This window comes from Calidris pugnax, unplaced genomic scaffold (assembly GCF_001431845.1).
Source record: "Calidris pugnax isolate Ruff unplaced genomic scaffold, ASM143184v1 scaffold15, whole genome shotgun sequence".
Lineage (NCBI taxonomy): Eukaryota > Metazoa > Chordata > Aves > Charadriiformes > Scolopacidae > Calidris > Calidris pugnax.
The window spans coordinates 5,040,859-5,063,978 of NW_015090774.1; the positions used below are offsets into that span (position 1 = coordinate 5,040,859).

At 36.8% G+C, this 23,120-nt stretch overlaps 1 protein-coding gene across 4 annotated transcripts in view; it reads right to left on the minus strand.

Annotated features, from left to right (window-relative positions):
- Positions 1-23,120, minus strand: part of GLRB (glycine receptor beta) — a 53,450-nt gene that overhangs the window by 25,419 nt on the left and 4,911 nt on the right. For all 4 annotated transcript variants that reach the window (XM_014945268.1, XM_014945286.1, XM_014945277.1 and 1 more), the window contains exons 3-6: positions 14,396-14,502; positions 11,702-11,769; positions 4,648-4,877; positions 827-909 (exon numbers count right to left, since the gene is read on the minus strand). In XM_014945268.1, the coding sequence (XP_014800754.1) occupies positions 827-909; positions 4,648-4,877; positions 11,702-11,769; positions 14,396-14,502 (488 nt within the window). The remainder of the gene's footprint in view (positions 1-826; positions 910-4,647; positions 4,878-11,701; positions 11,770-14,395; positions 14,503-23,120) is intronic.

Genomic DNA, 23,120 nt, shown 5'->3' on the forward strand with positions numbered 1-23,120 from the left:
TTCTTCGCTTTTGTCTTCCCCTCCCTAACCTCACCTTCCCCACCAGACCTGGTGGAGTAACAACCAAAGTTTTTGTGGAATAGCAGGAATGGGCTGGAGCAAGCCACCTTGCTTCTCTCTGCTTCACACTTGTTCTTTTCAGGAAAACAGAGTGACCATGAAAGCGGGATCACCAGGGATCGGAGTCTAGGGAAAAGGCTGTACTTGAGTAGGCACCCTTGTACTTGGGGAACAGGGAAGAAGACGGGTTTCAGAAACATTTTGGCTGTAACTTCCAGCATGGCATGAAACCCTTCGGAGATGAGACCTGGAGGCCCCTTTGTAAGATTAAATCATCTAGAGACCAGGGAAAGATTGGTAAGGGAGAAATACCTGACTACATCCACAACACGTCTTGAAACACTATCAAAAGGTTTCATACTAAATGCTTTCAATGTATTGGCATCAAATACATTTCCTTTAGTACCCTACCAAAAGAGTTTCAAACAATACCATGCATCTTCAATGCAAGGGGATAAACTGGACTCCAACAACCTACAAAGCCACACAAGCTGTCGAAGTTACAACTACCTGGGGAAATCATGAACTCTGTTTCAGTTTCAGTTATCATTATGTTTGATAGCAAAAGCTAAAAACAGCGTGCATGGTGCCGTAACTGTAAGAAACATTTTTGATAGGGAAATGTACATTGGTAGGAACCAGTGAATATGAATTTCAAGAATCATTAAAAATATTGACATGAACAGTACAGAATTGATCATTTTTTGTTTGACTCTCAGGCATGCCTAGAAGGCAACTGTTTTTATGCACAGACTGCTTTACATACAGCTTTCCAATTGCATTTTGCAGCGCTGCGTATCCATAGGGAACAAGGTCAAGTCCAAAGGGCATGACAGAGTAATAGACAACCTGAAAATAGAGAAATGGAATTTAAAAACAATGTAAGCTGCCATAGTAGACAGTGGTAAGAAAAAAAATCCCAGATATTTGATTTTCAGCTTCTCAAAAAACCAGAAAAATATAAGTTATAATAAGTAGCATTTTGAAACTGAGCTATCTCTAGAAGTCTGAGAATAAAATTTTATAGAGAGTTTTAAACATATAGTTCTCTAATAACAAATTAGAGAACTACTAATACATGAAAAAATGCATCCAAGTCATAAGAGCAACCAAACCAAAGGTCCATACAGAACAGTGTTCTGTCTCCAGCAGTGGCCAATGGCAGATTCCTCAAGAAGAATATGAGGCTACTGCAATCAGGAAATGATATTTCACCAGATATCCACCAGCCTCCCAAAAGTTGCACCTCAAGGACTTCCTAAACCAGAAGTGATGCTTCAGTATTTAAGGGATCTTGACAGATATTTTTACCTCCAAGAATCACAGAATTGTAGGGGTTGGAAGGGACCTCTGGAGATCACCTAGTCCAACCCCCCTTGCCAAAGCAGGGTCACCTAGAGCAGGCTGGACAGGAACACATCCAGGTGGGTTTTGAATATCTCCAGAGAAGGAGACTCTACAACATTTCTGGGCAGCGTGTTCCAGTACTCTGTTAGCCTCAAAGTAAAGAACTTTTTCTGCATCCTCAGATGGAATTTCCTGTATTCCAGCTGTGTCTGTTTCCCCTTGTCCTGTCACCAGGCACCACTGAGAATAGCCTGACTCCACTCTCTTGACACCCTCCTTTTAGATATTTGATGAGATCCCCTCTCAGTCTCCTCTTCTCCAGGGTAAACCGACCCAGGTATCTCCTCATAAGAGAGCTGCTCCAGTCCATTGATCATCTTTGTAGCCCTCTGCTGTACTTTCTCCAGTAGTTCTCTATCCTTCTTGAACTGAGGGGCCCAGAACTGGACACAGTACTCCAGATACGGCCTCACCAGGGCACAGTAGAGGGGGAGGATGACATTCCTCAATGTGTTAGCCATACCCTTTTTAGGAAGCTAAAGCAGCTTTAATTCAAGTTGCTTTCTGGAATCTGTGTAAACTCTAATCATGCTTAGTATCCTGAAGCAAGGAATGCCATAGATAAGCTGCACACACTCAAATCATCTCCTTTTATCTATCTTGAGCCTGTCTTATAGTCCTTTTACTGGAAAAGAAGATGAAAATCAATGTCCATCCATTCTCTCTGTGCCATTCATGATTTAGATACCTCTATGCCACTACCTCAATTATCTTGTTTTTTCCAGTGTGAAAAGTTCTGCCTTGCTTAGCTGTTCTTTACAGAGGATGCTGTTCCATACATTTGACCATCTTTCCTTCATTCTTGCAGCAAGACCAAAACTGCACCTTGTATTCAAGATGCAAGTATATGAATTTATACCGTGGCATGATGTTCTTTTTAATCTCTAATACTTCCTAGAACCCAATTCACTTTCTCAAACAGTACTGAGCTGCTAGTTGACATTTTCAGAGAATTAGCCATTACTACCCAAAGGTTGTTTTCCCAGCTGGTAATAACCACCTCAAAACCAATCAGCTTTTATGTAAAGTTAAAATAATTTTTTCCCACGTGCATAATTTTCAGTTATTTACATTTAATTTCATCTCATACTCCGCTGCCTAGTCATTAGATTAATTTGTAATTCTCACTGTTGTCTCTCATATTTACTATTCTGAATATTTTGGCATCATCAAAAGCAGCTGCCAAGTCAGTTTTCCAGATGATTTATGTTGAACAGCACAGGAATCAGAAGAGATTTTTCTGCAGGACTCTACTGCTTACTTCCCCTCATGTGAGCACTAGCTGTTTATTCCTACATTCAGTTTCCTAATTCTTAACTATTTATGCAGGCAAGAGCTTTCTCTCACATGCATTTTGTCATTCACATATTTTGATAACTGGACATTCTTTCATTTATATGTGATAATATCTCTGTAAACTAAAAATACAAGGTATAGCAATTATATGTTTTAAAAAATGAAAATCTTAGTAGCATGAAACCAAACCATAGTGCCTCAAAAAATTAATCTTACTGGCATACACGTTAGTTATGAACATAGTCTATTATTAAAATCAACAGAATACATTCAGAGGAAAACTTTAATTTCAAACTTTATTGAATTTGGTTTTGCTATTTGGAAGATTTTAGAGAATTTTTTTCCATCAGAAACACTTCTACGAGTGTTCACTCAATATTCATTATTCTCTAACCTAACCTATTGACTAATATAAGTTCATTTATGAATAGCTGCAACTAGGACAAGAGGTAACGGGCACAAACTTGAACATAGAAAGTTCCACCTAAACATGAGGAGGAACTTCTTTACTTTGAGGGTGGCAGAGCACTGGAATAGGCTGTCCAGAGAAGGGGTGGAATCTCCTTCTCTGGAGATACTCAAAACCCACCTGGACACATTCCTGTGCAACCTGCTCTAGCTGGACCTGCTCTGGTAGGGGGGTTGGATTAGATGGTACCTTCTAGGGATGGTCCCTCCAGAGGTACCTTCTAACCCCATATGACTCTGTGATTCTGTGATTCAACACTTGCTATTTCAAATAGGAAGTTTCTTTTATAGCTGAAATTGATTTTCTATTTTGAAATAATAATTTCTACAGAGTTCAAAACTTGCTACAGAAACAGTGGAAATCAGAACCAGGACCTTCAGAGTGAGCCAAATGCAATGCTTTGATTGCCCAATGTATTTTCTTTTCTGATCACTCTTGGCAAAAGTCTTGAGATTGAGTTTTCTCATCCTGATTTGGAATGGGCAAAAAGAATCCAGACTCTCCCATTTTCTTTTTTCCAGCCAATTTCTACTCCAGGAAGAAATAGTTCTTGAGACCATAATTTTAGAAATGGTTCTGTCTTAACGTTAAACTTGCAGTATATTAGGGTAATCATTTTTCCCTCTATCAGGGTAATATGTTCCAGTTCACATCAGAAGAAAATTCACCCACTGTTAGGAAATGAGCCTAATCTGTACAAAACATTGTGTCTATAAACTCTCAAGATATATAATTCTGTTTGAGATCCTTTTAATCGTCCCATTTGCTATTTTCAGTGGATGATTATTTTTATGGCACAGGGTATAGCTTTGATAAACTGAGTCAAGCCACAAAAAAGTATGTGTTAATTGCAATGAAATTTAACAATGTTTTTGTGTCTTCTGAAAAAATCCATATCTAGTAAGGCATAGAACTTAAGCAGGATTATGTCCCAGTATTTTTACAACACATTTACATTCACAAACTTTGCAATTTCCATATAAAATTAGTAAGTAATCATCACTTTCTTTAGTTGATGTAGAAATCCAAGTGGTGTGCAAATTATTTTGTTTTGCTAAAGGCTTTACTTCAGATATCTCATCCATTTCATTATGCTTCCAGGAAGCTAAGCACTTATGAAAAGGTTTTAAATTTCATTTCCAATAATACTAGTTTACTTAATGTGTTAGCTTAACATGACATACAAATGTAGATACACTTCAAATTTCTAGTACCTGCTGTTCTATCAACTGACATGCTTTAAAACATCTACATCTGATTTCTTTACAATTCAATTTATTGTAGTGTTGTTTTCAAAATGTCATGTAAAGTTAAATATTAGTCAGAAACTAGAATACGTTACTAAGTCCAACACAGCATATATATTTCATATCAAGTAATTTGAAAAAAAAAGTAGAAATATATCAATAAAATACCTCATGCTGACTAGGACATCTCCATCCCGAAATATAAAAAGAAGGATATTTTCTTGTGTGACATCATGGAAGTTAGCATTTTTTTCATTTGCAAAGAATAAGTCCGGCTTCCAAAGACATTTAAACATAGTTGGGTCCACTGTCAGCGTATCTGAACCTCTCCAATCATTGGGCAGTTTGAGTCTAGGGTCATTCCACTTCTGTCTTAGAAAGATGTTGACTCTATAATCCTGATGGGAAGAATGCATAAATATTAGAATAGCCAAAAGTCTGGCCAAAAACCCACGGAGAAATAAAACCATTCTATCAGACTCTGAAGAGAAAAACAATTTATGCCCTGATTTTCAGTCACAAAGATAGCAATCACTATTCAAATGACATTAATAAATGTTAAGTTTAGTAGACTTTACTGCAAATAGATTATGTCATGTTTTGAATATAGTAACTTCCTTTAAAAAAAGGACCAAATTGTCCCCCCCGAATCATTTTTGCATGCCCTCGATCGTAGCCCCCAGTTACCTAGGCACAGAGAAAAGCATGCAACAGGACAGAGGGAGGCCATAGCTTGACTACACTAAATTGCTGCAGGCAACAGGCACAATATCACTTCTATCAGGATATCCTGTTAGTGTAAATTCTGGTTTATTCTCCATTTGCTTAAGTGGCACACTGATGGCAAAATATCACACTATAAAAGCAGAAAACAGACCAGGTAGACAACAGATTTTACACTACACACCCAGAATACAGCCTCAGACCTTGTAACAGTGATTTGGGACTATTTTGGTAACTGAGGAAAACTGATTCCAGCTTGCAACACAAATACCGAGGTAGCATGTATAAAAGCAGAGACAGAATAGGTCTCAAAGAGACAAAATCAAGGCTTTACACAGATGAAACTTCCTTCTGGATTCAGCAGGACTCTTGCTCAAGGATGGACAGTAGTAGAGCCATGCTCATTGAGAACCTAATTTTGCCTTCGGGAAGTGGAGTAGCATGTGTCTCAGGGCAAAACGATACCCGCGCGCGTTCTGTCCTTAGTGAAAGCTGTGTGCATCCAAAGGAAAAATCTGACCCAGTATGTCAGTTATGATTTTTCAGTCTTACCTCTAAGTCTTTTTGCTTTTTACATTTACATTTAAGCCAGTGCCTCTTTTTTATGTATATGTAAACTAGGCAGATCACATACAGGAAAAGAATATAAAGACATTGTTGAAATAAAGTAAAAAAAAAACCAAACCAAACCAAACTTACGAATTCTATATGTAACATAAATTTTATCTCCAGTCCTCCTAGTTGTCTTCTATTGTATGTTTTGTTTTTTCATAATTGTCTATTAGGTACAAAGCATCCTGAGACAAAGGCTGTGTCTTTTAGAGCAGTGAAAAAAATGCTACTGCTTTACAATTACAGCAAAATGCTAGAAAACTGTGAGTGAAGGTTCTCAACATATTTTTGGTTTCTCAATGTATTCTGAATAACAAACTAATTTTATAAAATTGTGTATTTTACACATTAATGCCCTCTTACACATTTTTCTGGTGATACAATGTGAGTTCTTTTCTGTTGTATTTACTATAACATATACATTTTCAGTTCAAAGCAAGTGCCACATTGAGACAGTCATGCTAACTCCAACTGGAAGCAGTTTGCTTGGCTAAGACCTCATGCAGAATAATTTACCCTGTTGATTTACCCTGTTAATTTGAATATAGTGCCCACTTTCCCATGTCCATTCCACCCGTCAGATCAGCCCAGATGTTTCTTTATTACACTATACTGTGCAATATTTTTCCTTACTGAATTGTAAGGAAAAGCAAAATATCAAAACTAGAAAGAACTGAGGCAATGTTTATTAAAATGCATAGTTCTGAGAGATATGTTAGTTGTTGGCAGTCTGTTTTTGAAAAAATATATGTAGTCTGACTTATACAAAGACCTATGTTATCTTGTCACAGTAAAGAAGAAGTATAAAATAATAGTTAATATGAATTGACTTTGTACTGGAAGGCTCTCTTAGAGAAGCTTCAGAGTAGGAGGGAATTCAGGTTGTTATCTCAGAAAGCATCTTTTCAATTATATGTATATAATTGAAAATTTACTTTACTTGCTTCTTGCTGAAGTTCCCATTCCATATGCACTTTTTGTCTCAGTGAAAACAATTACCTTAACCATATGAGATAAATACTGCATACCATTCATGCTCACAAGCATTACACTATTCATTACACCAAAATTAATTTCCCCATAACCAAGTGCATTACCCTAATTTTAACAAGACAAAATGCCTTCTCAAAGCCATAGGCAAATGATAAGCAGTGTCCAACATTTGCCTTCAGCTTACCCATTCAGAAGAAGGAGATGTTTACATCACTGAAAAGCAGAATGCACTGGCAAAATAAGAATTGGAAGTAAGATAAGGTGGAAGTATTTTATTTCCTTCCTTGTTCTATTACAAATGAACTTAAACATACTAAACAACCAGATGTTGGGACATTTTAAGACTTCATTCTCTTCCCATTTAAGTCAATGTTAAGTTCAGAGCTACCAAAATGACTAGAAACTTGTGACAGGGTGTACTTGGAGAAGGTGGCCACCAACACACTTGAGGCAATACGGAAAATGTAGAAGGAAGCAAACGGATGTCCGAATAGAAAACTGTGGCTAGCCAGACAATGATGTGGAGAAGGGCTTCTTTTCAGAAGATTACAACTATTACAGCATCTGGCAGCAGTATACGCTATGATCTGGTATAAATCTATTTTGAAAGAAGTCTGCAACTCTCAAATCTGGGCAATGAATTTTAAGACTCAGTATGTGCACCATAATTAGGCTCAATAGGGGTTGAAGAAGTGTTCTGCATGAAGCACATGGTCTTCCTCGTTTACATTTTACAAACAATCTTTGAATATCACAGAATGATCAGCATTTTATAATAAAGAAGAGTCAAATAGCAATTAAAAATCCTGAAACTAGAGGGAACGAAGGCGGGTGGAAGAGATATTCATCAGCATTTGAGCTAAGAGGACCTGGTAGGTAAAAAGAATTGCAGAAGAGTTGTACAGGGCTTTGGTTTCCCATGAAACTCCGACAGAAGGCAAGTTGTTTTCAGGGAGGTTGAAAGGGGAGGCATTCTAGGAAATATTTCAAATGCAACCTACTAAACAGTGGGCATGTGGCCAGAAAACCTCCTAAGGCCAGAAACCAGGCATAACCAATACATCTCTTTCTGCAAACTGGAGCACACAAAAGATCATGAAAGGCTTTTTCTGCATTAACTGCACTCATACAAAGAAAGGAAGCTTAATAGCACTGTCTTTTAAAAAAGTAGAAAATGGCATTTTTATGATTCAAATAAGGAAACTGAATTTTCCTTCATATACATAAATATTAAAAAGACCTTTCTGCAAGGTTTTAAAGTAAAGGAGAAGGAGGAAGTAGTGTTTTGCCATTTGAGTCAGTGAAAAAAACATTACACTGCAAGTAAAACCTTGAATATAGATTCTGTAGACAGAGGGTCAGATCATCAGCACAGCAAAAATATTATAGCTTATGGGTATTTATACCAGAGAGTGTCTATTCCTAGGAATCCTTGACTAGTCACCCAGTCTACAACAGTTTCTAAATGTGACATAACCACGTATTATCCCACAAATCTGCAGCCTAAAAACACATCTGCAAAATCAGAAGCAGAGTTAGCATGGGGTAGTCTAATGAGCTAAAAGGAAACAAGTTACAGGATTCAAGATAAAGGGAGCTTACCGGAAGGTAGCCGTTCTGGTATAAACTCTTCTCCATTTTAGCTGTAAAAATTCTTATTCACTCTGTAGTTAACTAATTTTTTTTTTTTTTTGAGCTTTTCCAGGTAACTTTTGTGATACTTGTGTGAAAACATTGCAATTCTCTCAAATATTCAGTGACACAACATGAACATTACCCTCCCTAGAGACAGAGCAAACATTCATCCTTCAGTTTCTTCACAAGTGCTTGACTAAAGCAACACAGGCTTCTGGGCGTAGGAGCCACACTACGGGTCTTACCTTGCTTCAAACCGATCTACTTCAAGCCTGTTGATGATTTTCTATAAAAGAAATTCTCTTCTCTCTTAAAACTAGGTAAACTCTACCTCAGTAAGAGGTAAGCTCTACTCTTTTTTGCTGAGGACAAGCCAACTGTATAGCTAAGAATTCAATAGTCATGGGACCAGAAGGATAGCAAGGAAAAATTGATTAAAAATAATTTTGTGGGATTCCTGAAATATGTAAGGAACTGTTAGAACCAGTCACCATTATGTCAAGGTGAGGACACCGTGGGAGCCTGATGACTAGTTAGAAGTCCCAGACATTATGCCCAGAGCTGGCTACTTCACAGAAGGGCTTAAAGTTGGGATACAGCACATCTTGTTGAAGATATTTCCTTCTGTGTCTCTTTAACATCCTTCTGAGGGAAAGCAGATCAGCGTACCAAATGAGTTTCTCTCACTGGCACTCATTTGTTTGTAAAGCCTTCTACCACCACCCCACTTCCAATCACCTGGCACCCATGGTTATTTTTCTCCAGCTTTCCATCACCAAAAAGAAGGAATCACCCCTTTAGCATGGCTAAAACAGGATGCTTTACCCACACATATTTTGTGAAAACCTACAAATTCAGCTATTACTGCCAGAAGTGGCTACAGAGCCAAGAATCACCATGATACTTCACGGACTGAAATACTTAGAAATATATTATTTCACAGATTTTGGTATCAGTAATGGTATCACTCCAACCAATTTAGTAGCTTCTGGTAACATTAGAGATAGTCAAGAAATCAACACTCCTCATAATTGACACCAACGCCTGAGACAGTAGAGCTGCAGATAGCCACTCTCTTCTCCAACACTGAGGAATCTTTTTCAGCAGTTTTGTTACTGCCTGCAAACATATCTCCTTTCTGAATGCAAGAAGCCCCTCTGGTCCTTCACAGAGTTGGTGCCTCAGCTGCAGGAAACACTTTTCCTGTGATTCTGGAGGGTTTTTTCCTAGTCTAAGGGACTTGCTTCTACTGTCTAGTGCGTTACTCAGATCATCTGAAGACAAGTACCAGGCTATCCCCATGAAAGCAGTGGTTCCTGAATATCCACAGGACCCTATGCCCACTGTGGCAGGAAGAGTTTCCCAAGTGATATATGGAAAAACAGATTGACTGTTTCTTTTGTCAGTGCTTCCTGCGACACATTAAGGCAACAGAGAAGTAACCCAAACTTCACATACACATGCTTAGCTATCATGGTGATTGGCTGGACGTAGAAAACTAAATAAAAGCATAAATTAAAGTAAGGATGGTGTCTGAAGTCCTGAAATAAGGAGAAGAGCATGACTTATCTTACAGAACATCTTAGTAAACTTGTGAGTGTCCATAACAGGAATTCACAGACAGTCACACACGCATTGATGTACAGAGCATACTTAATTTTTTGGGGGCAGGGGGGAAGCACACCTCTTACATTCATGTTTTGTTACCATTTGGATCTGGGTAAATTGTAAAAAAGCCTCTGTAAAAGTCACTTTTTAAAGCATGCAATAAATTTCTGGAACTTGAAAGGGCCATCTGGCCTAATATACCTGCCATCTTAGACACTTATCTTACTCCTACTTTCCTGCTCTTCCTCCCTGCCGCTCTTTAAACTTCAATCCCCTTTATGATTTCAGGAAATAAATCTCGGGGTATCTTCAGCATACTTACATTCTTTGTTTCAATATCTCTTCCCACTAAGGCTATTAGTTGACTTCCTACAATTTGCAATCAAATCTAAATCTTTATTCACTCCCAGTCAAAGAAACATAAATTTCTGGCCAAGCTGTTCAAAAGCTGCTTCAGCCATCACATATGTTTAACTTTGAGTGGCTCTGCAGTCCTACTGAAATGTCATTAGGGTATAGTGTAGGCTGGTTTTGAATTTTAAGTGGGTACTTACTTCCACTGACAACAAAAGGTGTTTTATTACTTATTAGCTGTATTATGGTTTATTGCTTCTGTGCTATTATGAGTAGGAATGCTGCCTTAGTCACAGCATTAAAAAAAGCAGCCTGGTTTGGGGAACTGCCTCAATGTTTTGGATGGAGCAGGTCACCAATGTTATTTCTAAATGGGAGGCTCAGGTAGTGCCTCAGAACTCCCACGCTAGTGCATGTCCTGGCTGTTGCTTCCCACGTCCTGGCAAGACATGGTGTGCTCCCTTCTTTTTTACATAAAAGAAAACCCCGATCGGGTCAGAACATCTTCAACAATTAAATGTCCCTCTTTTGCAATATTTTTGGCAGAATTTATTGGAAATACCATAGCAAAAATATCTTCAAGTCCCCAAATACTTGGAACAGCTTGGCTGAAATTACTTTTTATTTTTTAATTTATATAATTTCCTATAGAAACAAAAAAGTAAAGTTTTTAATGACTATTTGGTGCTGTTATTGGCATTGAAATTTTCTGAATGATGTGGAAACACATTTTTAGAAACTTAACTCCTCAGTTCATCTATCTCACACAGAAAATAAACAGGAGTAACAGTATGGTCAATGATGATCTACTCTTTCACTCCTTCACCTTCTTCACTTCCTCTGCAATTAACTCCTATCTTCAGAACTACATAAAACAGAGAACCTGTATGCTTCAGCCTTATGCATGTATGTTCTTTTTCTCTCATATAGTCCTAGTATTTTCTTCAGTAATACACGAACCAACCTATGTATTAACTCTCAGGAAGATTACTTAATTCCTCTGAGGTTAATAACTTATGGAAATAAGTGTATTATTTTCATCCTAGAAACCATGGATTTCCTTTTATCTACATCAAATTCTAAAATCTATGACAATGTATGGACAAATACAGAGTGAAATTGGTAATAGGTTTATGACATAAAGCACAGTCAGTCTATCACTAACCCCATTAACTCAATTCTCAGTGTCTACAATCATAACAATTATTTCTACTTTATAGTTCATAATCCTCACCCTGAAATTTAATTTAGTAAGAAAATCTCCACGTGTGCTATATTAATTTCGCTCCAGTCTTACCATAGTTGTTTCTTGAATGGACCCAAAGCTGTTAATGAAGATGTTGACTGCAACATCGACTGGAATTCCTTTAAAAACAAGAAAAAAGATTTCTAGTGAACTGCACGATCCAGTAAAGGTATGTTATCTTTCATTGAAGGTTCCTTTATACTGGTATCACAATGTGAAATGTTTTTTTATAGGGTCATACAACTTCATCTTTTCAAGTTAGTATATACACAGTTTTCAAAAGCTGTGGTTTAATCTATTTCCATTGAAAGCCAACAGAAATCACAAACCCTCTTTTCAATTTAGTGATAAGAAAACAGAAAAAAAATAATCCTTAGTCTAGAGTGCTGAGCTTAAAGCATTTCACAGATCATAAATTTGAATAATTTTCAAATTCCATGATTTTCTGTTACCACAAAATGCACAATCCAGTATTAGTTTTGCACTCATTGTAATGGATAGAGGCAATTCACATTTCTAGCAGCAGACACATTTAGTTGTCAAGGTCACAATGCTGACCTACCGCCCCAAATTACATGTTTATGATTTATGATGACACATTTACTTATATTGCAAGAGGATATTTCTTTTTGCAAGTCAAATACATAACTGTACAGTATTAATATGGGCAGATAAAAACTTTTGCATGCAGCCTTCACAGCCACCTAGTCTTGGTGCAAGGGAAGGCTGCTCCATTTTACAGTGGTTACCAATTTGCCAAGAGAAATTTCTAGAAGTCAGCAGCTGTGAAGATATTAAGATGGACTGGATTTTTTCCTCTTTTCCACAGCCAGGATTCCTGTAGTTGAAGAGGGATGGTGTGACAGCTGCTACATCTGCCCTCTGTCACCCTGCGGGAACTGATTGGCAGTCATTTAATCGGGTGTTAACAGAGAGTTATCACAAGGCAGGGAGAGGTGGCCTGATGGTTGGGAGAACTAATTATGGTCCACTGGTTTTATTTAGCACCTCTATGTTGAGAATGTCAGTATGTACACAAGATGCTTGTATCTGGTCTCCTTTACTCTGTTACAAGTACTTAATTGAGTGGAATTCTTATTTTCAGCAATAAGAGATATAACAACATACAAAGAATATTTTGACAAAGTAAACCAATGGAAATTAATATATGTCTTGCCTAATAGTTTGATTGTCTGGACACAATATTTCAGTCTACATTTAATACATAAATTCAAAGTCATTCTCTTGGTTCACCAGAAAATCCTCAAGATAAAATCTCACCTTTTTCAGTTAAACCAGTTTGTTATTTGGTTATTTGGTTATTTGGTTTTTTTGTTTTGGTTTTTTTTTGTTTGTTTGTTTGGTTTTTTTTAAGTCAGGCCAGTTAGATGTGGTGCTTTTGGTTATGCAATAAGCCTAATACTTTTTGTTTAGCACCTGACGCATGTGACAGAGCACCCACCACACCACTAATAGCCAAGAGTGTACTATCTCTTCCAGATTTGAATAGGAAGTGCCGTCCAAGAAAATCACTCATGTGTGAGGAACATTTTAACATGGGCAAACCACTTGTCAGAAAATGTTCTTTTTCTTCCACCTCCCTGCAAGTTAACATTGCATGTCCTCCCTTTTTCTTCCATCTTGATTCTTACCACACTGACAGCAGGGTTATCAAAACATAAAGGAATCTGCAATATGTTTTGTGATTTATCGTGCTGAAGAACAAGTAGAAGAGAGGCTGAAGATTTATTCTTTGTGAAAAGGCTCAGTGATGAAAACATATAAATAAGATTCTACAAAGAATAAGAAAAAAGAAGGGCACTTGCTGAGAACTGAGTTTAATACATTTATAAAACTTAGTTAAACCTGAAAGACGTCTGAAAATGGTCTCTTCAAAAGCATCGTCATACTATTGATATGCATGTTAAAATATCTTTTAACGTACATATAATTACATAGAAGTTTTAAAAAGAAAGAACTGACTTATGTAAACTGTGGTGTCTGTAGTACAATAAAATTGCCCATATCTTTTTCCAGCAGGGAATTAATCTAGTTCCTAGAAAGTGTAACATACAGCTGCATGAGTTATTAGAGGTTTCCCAGAGAAGATGCATTCCAATTTTTTCTGCATATGTAAGGAAATCACATTTGCATATGTGGAAAATTCCTACAACATTTGACTATCAGGGAGAAGTCTTAGAGTCAGAGAATGCATTTAAATTCATTACCTATTTGAAATCCCAAAGAGAGTAAGCTGTATTACTAATATATTTTTAAAGGGTTTTTAATAACTGTATGGTTTCCAAATAGTGATACTGCTGATCTCAGGTTTTATAAAGTCATCTAAATGGATCTCTACAGTGAATTTTGGTGGTTTAGAATACTGTAAAGCAGAGATACTGTTAAAGTCTAACTGAAATGTAGCGATAAAAAGTAATTTTAAAAGCTTTTTCTATAAAATCTAATTGTGCTTTAAAAAAAAACTTTCTTAAATAATAATAATAACAAGTAATAATATTAAAGCATCGTATGCTATTATGATCATGAAATCCTAAGGTATTGGCTTTTAGCTCAAAAGGAAAAATATCTTCTGCAGTTTCACACTATCTAGGGAAATTTCCATTTAAAAAAAACAACCCAAAGAGAAATTCAAGTTGAGAATATTATCTCTATATATTTTCTACATATGAAAAGAGCAAAAGTTAAATTCCAAAGATTAAAAAAAGGCTGAAATATCTAGCAAACCTTTGAAATTAGGTCTTATCCTGGGATCATAACTGAGCAATAGCCTATTCAAGATATTGCTGGTAGAATTAGCAGGTACTCTTGCAAGGTCTTCAGCTGATTGCTGGCTGTAAAAAGAAAGTGCACTTGTTACTATTGAGACAGAAACAACTGTGCGCTTAAGCTTAAGTCATTTTAAATGCATGCCATAAATGCCATTTCATGAGAAAAATATGTTTCATATTTTCAGGTTCCACACTGTGTAGCCTTCCTTTCCTGATGATGTTTCCATATTTTTCAAGAAACTATAACAAACATGAATGCTTTCCTATATGCTCTTAACTGTAAACTTGGCAGTAAATAAACTGCAATTCACTAATTGTTCCCTTCCCGCCTAATACAAATATCCAGAGGGACATGATTTCTTCCTTAGTAGAAAACAGCCACCTGAACTATTTTTAGTGACTGTCAGATTAGGAACAAAAGTAAACTGACAGGCACTTCGTAGGTGCCAAACCATGCGGAGGCTTTTGGCAGTCTCCTGCTCTCGCATGCCAGTGCCAGCTATTCCAGGGAGAGCTGGAGCCATTGCATAATCTCATTGTCAAGTGCTAATAAAAGCTTTGTTATGGAAAACGAGCCCTGGGACTCTCCTCTGGTTTTGCAGAGGAAATTTAAACATCTTCATTTACCTTGCTGTTATTGTGCTGGGTATAAAATTAAAACCATCACTGAAATTAAAAAGTACCTGTGGCAGGTAAATGCAGCTACGAGAGTAACATGAAATTGAGCATAATAAAAAGCAATAAGGCTGCATCGCTCCCCACCCCATGTACTTTAAGCACTTAGCAGGCTGATAATGTCATGTAAATGAATATATATGTTGTCTGTAGAAGCTGTCCAGTGATGTTTTCCAGTTTTGAACCCTGTCTTGTAATCACTTTTCCATCCATTTTATGATGACTACTCTGCTGGCTTACTGTCATTATAATTTATTAACCAAGATGCCATGTAAAAGACAAACACCCTACAGAGGTATGTCATATACATCAATACTGCTAACTCCAGCAAACAAATGTATGAACACATTTTAAGAAATGATGCTATTTATTTCCTGCATGGTTTCAATACTCAGTATCAGCTGCCGTTGCCTCCTTTACCCTGCTTAATTTCTTCTTTTCATTATCCCATATAAAAGTCAGTTTGACAAACCTATGAGTTATTCTTTATAACATCTCTGTTCACTGCTACTTTTCTTCTCATCCTTCAGTTTCCTTCATGTCCTCTGGGACTTCTGCACTATTCAAACATTTATTGAAGAAAACACTAACTCTCCAAAAGGCTTTTGGCCAGTTTAGAAAAAAAAAGTTGTACGAATGTATCAGACCTCCTGAATTTAAGATGTTCAATTATAGTAGCTCCTGTTCAGTATCTTCCTTATTGATTACTGGGAAATTAATTAATTAATAAATAACTGTCTCCATTGCATGATAAAACTGGAGATGAGACCAGATCCTAGCCCTTGCAAAGCTTTTATGAAGAGCCCCATCTTTAAAATCAACTGTTTTAATTCAAGCCTTAAGGGAAACAAGGAGCAACTGAACAAGATCTGCTGACATGGTAGCACTTACTAGGCCTTCACAATGAGATTTAATCTCTTCAGTTAACATTTAACAGCTAAAATGTTTATAAATTAAGCTACAAAGGAGTTCCCTATTATTAAAAACATGTCAACCATTTATAATAACATAACTGCATTTTATTCTATCATAGTCTCGTTGATACCTTTTGAGCATTTTATCCTTCAGAACCAAAATAATCAGATTTCTGTTTTCCCTATTGTATTCATGATATTTCTGAAACCTGAAGCTGCATATCTGCTTACCTGTTTGCTTGCATTTGCAAGCTATACATGAGGAAGAAAAGTATGTCTAAAATCAGCTATGACAGCAAATAACCACTCAACCCTCCTTGAAATCTTGTACTATTCACCAGCCATTATCAGGATTAGTATGAATTCTGAAGGCTACCCAAAGATGTAGCTACCAAAAAAGTGTCTATTGATGAGTATAGCTTAAACTATAGCATACAGGATGAGAAAAAAATGTGAAGGGGCTACAGTATATAATTCCCTGCCCATCTCTTGAAAGAGCACTAAAACTTCTGTGACATTTAACAAGTGCATAGGTGAACTACTTGTTCTATCAGAACTTATCCAGAGACAAATGGTCCACTAATAAAACAAGGAATTTTTTACTTTTAGTAACATATGTTAACTTCCACTAGTATGTTCTTATTCTGTGTACAATAAACCTCTGCTAATTTAATATTAGAGTGATTAAATAGCAATAGGTCTTCTAGCCCCTACAAGCAACTGGTAAATTCACCTTCAAACAATTCTCCCAGGGTTGTGTTCACAGCTTTTATATTTGACTTAGATTTGGATCATTGTGCAAAAGCACAAATTCATTTCTGTGATTTTGGGATTTGTGTGCAGTTTTCAGTGATGACTTTTACCAACAACAGGTTGCTACAGAAAAATAAACCAGCTTTGTTTGCTTTTTCTGCAGTTGCCACTAACTAGACAAGAGGAAAACATAAAGTTAAATGTTAAGATTATTTTCGATTTTGTAGCAGGAACAAGACAGGAAAGAATGTCACAAGACAGGAAAACACTCTGTACACTGATACATGTAGAGAGTTATATTTGATACAAAAAGGTTCACAGCATTGTTTCCTTGCAAGTCGCACATCTTAACATCTAAAACATCCAGATCAGATGCCCACTGTGTCAAGGCAACTATAGGGTTTCTTTCTAAGTCATATATGCCCAGTATTAATGAAACACCAAAACAAAACCAACCTACTAATGAACAATCTTAAATCCTATTTAAAAAAACCCCCAAATCAGCTGTGGATTATACAAAGAAGTTCATTAAATAGTGATGATGGTAATCTGAACATCACAGGATAGCATGAACACATACATTAAATACATATGCTTGTGAAACACAATGAGGAAAAAAGGAAAAAAGTCTAAGAAATTAAATGAGTGAGCATCAAACAGCAACAGAAAGCCAAATACAGCTGCCAGGTTCATTTCTCTCTTCAAGTAAGAGGAATAAGGCTGTTTTTTGGTGAGAGCTGAGCTCCATTGCAGAAGTATGTTAATACAAGTATCTGCTCAGGCTGTTTGTTCAGAAGTCATCCATGAATGAGGCAAAAGAGATTCATTGCACTGGGAAAATGGTGATGGGATAAAGGGGCGACAGCATTGCTTTCTGGTAAAGAACATCATGTGTAAATTGTTGGGTAGTGCTTTGGACTTACACAAGTGTCATGTGTACACACCCTCATTTATATAAAATGCAAGCGAAATACAACAGTATTGTTGGGAGAAAAAGGACAGAGAGTCAGTAATTGCTATTTTTTAAAGGTTACTGAATGAAGTGGTTTGAATGGCTACTGGAAAAACAGCTCTGCTGAGTACCAGTTATATTTTCACTGTGGTCTTTTACAGCATGCTCTCATCAAACTGCCACCATTGAATAGCACTCATGGGACAAAACGTTTTCACAAGGACTGGATTTCCTTCAGAGAGCCTTGCTGATCAAAATGCCTACATTTCCCCTACTCGGTAAATCTTACGTGTAACTTTTGGTGAGTTAAGAGGCCATGTCACTTTCAGAGTGACAGATAAGCAGAATGACTTAATGAAACAGGGAATGTGATGGGTTAGGTGCTTGGAGAAGCAGGCTGGGACTATTCATGTCTCTAAGATATTTGCCTAAAGCCACTACCACACCTCCGTAATTGTCCATTCTGGAATTAATTAATGATAGGGGAATGTGTAGACTGCATAGGAGAAAAGGAATTTGAGACAATATCTCTCTTCCTAAAAGAAGCACTACTTCCATTTGCTAATGGTTGTCTGATTCCTGTATGACAACACTCACACCAATTGAGGAGTTACCACTTTTTCTTATTCAACCTAGAATTTTCACATTTGTGAAAAGATGACAACTAGCCTAAGATTTCCCTTAGATTTTCACCAGTCGCAGCATGCATTGCAAGTTTGATACATTTATTTCAACTTACATTGAATGTATCAAAGCTGCTGGTAAGCATTAAGAAATGGAAACACAGTAGCATTCTTCACAGTAATTGCTGAATTCTAAGCAAGGTTTGGTAAATACCAAAAGTAAAGCAACACAAGTCTCACAGAAAGAAAACAAAGTACAGTTGGTCCTTCAGCATGATATTTCTGTAGGGTATGACTGGCCTCTCTGGTCCTTGGGAGGTTACTTCTCACATCATTGATGAACAAAAGCATGACTTTATATACCTTAGTTCACATGATATGTGGTAAGGTGTTCATCTCCTCTTCCACGGCAGCTGTACACATTTTATCACTGCCTTTGAATAATGTGGTAAGCATTTTAAATTGATGGCAAAATATAATTATTTTCATAATGCATTAATCAAAATCCAGAAGTGTAGACAAGCTGATATGCATGGCAAAAGAAAGCATATATTACAGTTGGTTTAAAATGTATATAGCTTCCTTATATTTGTGTTCAGCAAATGTGTCAGAAGAAATTATAATACTTTCTGGGTTATCATGACATTTAGTCTCTCAGTGTTCATTGAAGTTACAAGGAGTCCTTATCACAGGCAGTGCTACATGAGGATGACTGGGAAAATGAATATAAACAATATTCTCTGCAAGTGCAAAGGGGAAATTTTCTGTTGTTTTAATTCACTTACTGCCCTGATGCCTATTCTTCAGATCCCATTATGCTGAAGTATCTCTCATTTTAAAAGAGAATATGAATATACTTTTTACTCATGGCATGACAATTGGGACGAAAAAAAGGCATGTCACAGGGAAGTTGTGTCACCTTCTTATAGTACACTGAAGTCCAGACAATCATGCAGCATGCTTATTCTCTCATTGGTGTTTGCTTAGAGCTCATAGCTTGGATAAGCTAACATCAAGCTTTACCTTTGTATAGTTCTAGATTATTGTCTGACAGAAAAAAATATACTTTCTAATTCACGCTGTTCAGTTATCTCCAACAAAAATTCCTATATAATGCTGAAACAACAGATTATAGTACAGTTTATCTAATCTATGTGATGGAAACTGACGTTTTTTTTCGTATACCATGGCAGTATATATCTGAGAATGATAAAACCAAGCTTTGGGAAACACAATTATCTGCTATCTCACTACATATTGTAAGTACTATTTCCCTGATATAAACAATCAGTGTTCTGATTTGCAGGCATTTGGTTTTCTGAGTGCAGTAATTCAAAGCACACAAACAGGTTAATACAAATCAAAGAGATACTATACAATTCTTCTGAGTTATCTCTATGATCTCTAGTATTCTCAATAGGAACATTTTCAAACTGTACCGGGTGATATCTTTATTACCAGGGAGAATAATAATGATGCCTCCGATGCAAAGTGATACCACTCAAATTACATTAAAACTACGGAACTCTGAAGAACTGTTTATGTGCCCTCACAAATGCAGTTGACAGCTAAAAATCTAAAATTAGATGTGTAACTTTGGTTCCTAAATTTGGAGGTAATCCAGCACGGTGAACAGAGGAAAAGGTTCCTTCATAGTGCAATTTGGAACAGAAACCCAGACTGGGCACCTCGAATTGCTAACCCTGAATTGTGGGGGTGAAATAACCCATCTTTCACCTCCTATTGTAGGTAGATCAAAGAACACGGTCTCCTAATGTGACATACCTACAACCTTCCTGAAGTTAAGTGATGTGAATAGCTCAGTGTCACTACTTCAGTTCTTGTCTATCAGAATTCTAAGTCAAGCTTTGGTTTCACATTCAACATTGCCAAGTTTGGACACCTTAAGGAGTGTTTATATGGTATGATGAAGTGCCTTGTTATTCCCTAAGCTTGAGAAAAGCAAGCTGATTGGTCTGCTCTCTGAGATGATAGCCCCCAAACCAGTAGAACCAGGTTAGTATGGTGCTTCTTCCAGCCTGACTAGTACCACTCACAGCAAGCTCACAGAAATACTTCCATTTCTTAAAATTAACTTGTTTCCTCCTAGCTTTGGCATCTCTGCATCCTACCGAAGTCACCACCTAAGCAACCTTTGTGCATAACGGCATCCTGTTGTGTCCTGATATTGCATGCAAATACAAAACATTATCAGCATCCAGATGTTTAGGCAGAACTACAGACGTTTTTAAAATAATGTGTCCACATCAGTTCCTTGTCCCAGTCTTTTTTCCAAATGCTGCAAGTCCTGAGACAATAAAAGTATCTTCGAAAATCTAACCACTTTTTATGCTGGTATAAGTGGAAATATAAGTGGAAAGTATAAGTGCAGTTACATTCTATAACATTTGTCTTTCAAAGATCCATTTGGTGGATCTGAGAACAGAATTTAGTCCTATGGTTTTCCTTGCACTTAGGTATATGGGTTGTAATTTAACCAGCAGATCCAAGTATTTTCTCGGACTGGAAGTTGTACATTAAATACAAAGTCTGTCACTTTACCTGCATCATTGTAGTGTCTCATCACTACGATGTTCAGAATGGAGTAAACGCTGCTCACTAAGAGGGAGAATTAGTGAACAACAACCAGCCTACCACACTTAATTACCATTTTACAAGAGAACTTAGGTTTTGCTTTTATAGCTTTATCTTTTACTCCCCAGCGCATTTATCCACTCTGAAAACAAATTCACAAACCTCCTGTGTCCCTATCTGTCCAGGATCACAGCTTTCCATGAGAGTTGCATGCTACAGAATCATTAAACTGACCAACTGTTATTACTATGGGGCAACAGAATTTTTATAGGAACCAGACCTGGGCTCTGCAATGTACTTATCTTCAGAATGACTGAGAGATGTAACTACCTCCTCAACCAAACTCAGGCTTTTCTTTCAACTTTATTCCATCTTCTCCCATAAATTGTATCAACCTTTCCATCGTACCTACAAATGAAAATGTTCTCCAACTACCAACAGGGTCTTCTACAAGATGGGAATGAAGACAGAGATGCTTCCACTTTCCCACCATTTACACTTCGGGGATGATCACACACTACAGATAGAGAGGCCATGAATACCCAAACACTTGATATAATTTTAAAAAGTCTTTGTCCATGGGAAAGTGGAGAGGATATGAGATAAAAGATCCACTTTGAACTTCTACTTTAGTCTTTATGGGAAGAGTGTGTCAGAAGCTGACAGTTAACCAAGAGAAATTTTAGAACAGGATTTCATACCATTCTGTTTTAAACGCATCAAAGGCTTTTTTCCCTAGTTCCACTGTCTTTTGTTGTTATTTTTTAAAAGAAGCTGTTTATTGAACCTTGGCATCTGTGACCTTTCTAAGCTTCTGCCCTGGCAGATGGCACAAACCATGTTTTCTGGAGGGCTTAGAGGGCCATTTCACAGTTTCTGAAGTAGCTGATATGCTTTATTGAATACAGGCCAAAATATGATTTGTACTCCTGCTTTGTGGGTAAAAAAGTCTCTGTAGATATCATACAGTATTTATTTAATCATCTACATGGATATAAATCTCCATGTGGAAAAATGCATCTAAGTGAGGAGGGACACTATTTTAAAAGCATAGTCTTGGTATCCAGACAAAAGAATGAGATTTAGTGATTTGAGGTTAAACTCCTGGCACTGCTGTAGCATTAGAGATGCTGTGAGATCTTCAGAAATGTACATTGTGCAAGTGAACAGCTGAGTCATATTAAAATGATAATTAACAGGGGTAGTTGTGATTACAAGCACAGTTGTTACTGATTTTGTTAGCTGCCATTTGACATTCTTACATCTTTATGCCTTCTATAATACTGTCATAACCAAACTTCCCTTTCCTTATAACTTCATTTATCTAGAGATCTTGCAAGTAGTTGTGAGTAGAGACCTTCTGGGCTACTAAGGATTGTGGGGATAACAGCAGCGGTTCACACATCATAAAATAACTGAAGTATTTATTATGCTGTAACAAAAGGAAAAACATTTTTTCAGCAGTGCTCTTAAAAAAAGTCACAGCTAAGCATCCAACATGTTTATCAGAAACAGATATTATGAGGAATTATGAAGAATTCATATGATGAACAACAAGAAGTAAGTAACAGGGGTAATATAGCTGATAGGTAATCTATGATCAAGAAGGAGATCAAGTGACTAAATCCATCTGTAGCTCTACTGAAATCATCTATATTCAGTATTGTGAATTTCAAAATAAGCTTTGTACACAGAAGACTGTAATCCACAAAATTCTTATTTTTTTTCTTGAAGAAGTGGACCTCTTTTGTTTTGTTTTGTTTTGTTTTAATATTTTCCATGGAGACAAACAGCAAGTGTTTTGTTCTACTAAAGCTTTGTATTTTATTGCATTCGTAGAAGCCAGCTTCTTAGATTTATGCTGCAGTACTCCCTCTTATAGGATTTTAGGCCTAATATATCAATTTCTTTGTTAATCAACGAACATTCAGGAATCAGACAAAAGTATAATTAGTCTATGTTTCATTTGGAAAGCCTGAGGTAAGAAGGAAAATGATCTAAATGTAAGATGTGAAATCTTACATCTGTTCTGAGCAAGCATTAAATAAGAACAAAGTGATCAAGCATCAGATTCATGAAAACCTCCGATAAAAAAGCTGGGAAAAACAGTTTCAGAAACAAATTAAAATAAGATGGCCAATCAAGCCACTATCACACAATGTACTGAGA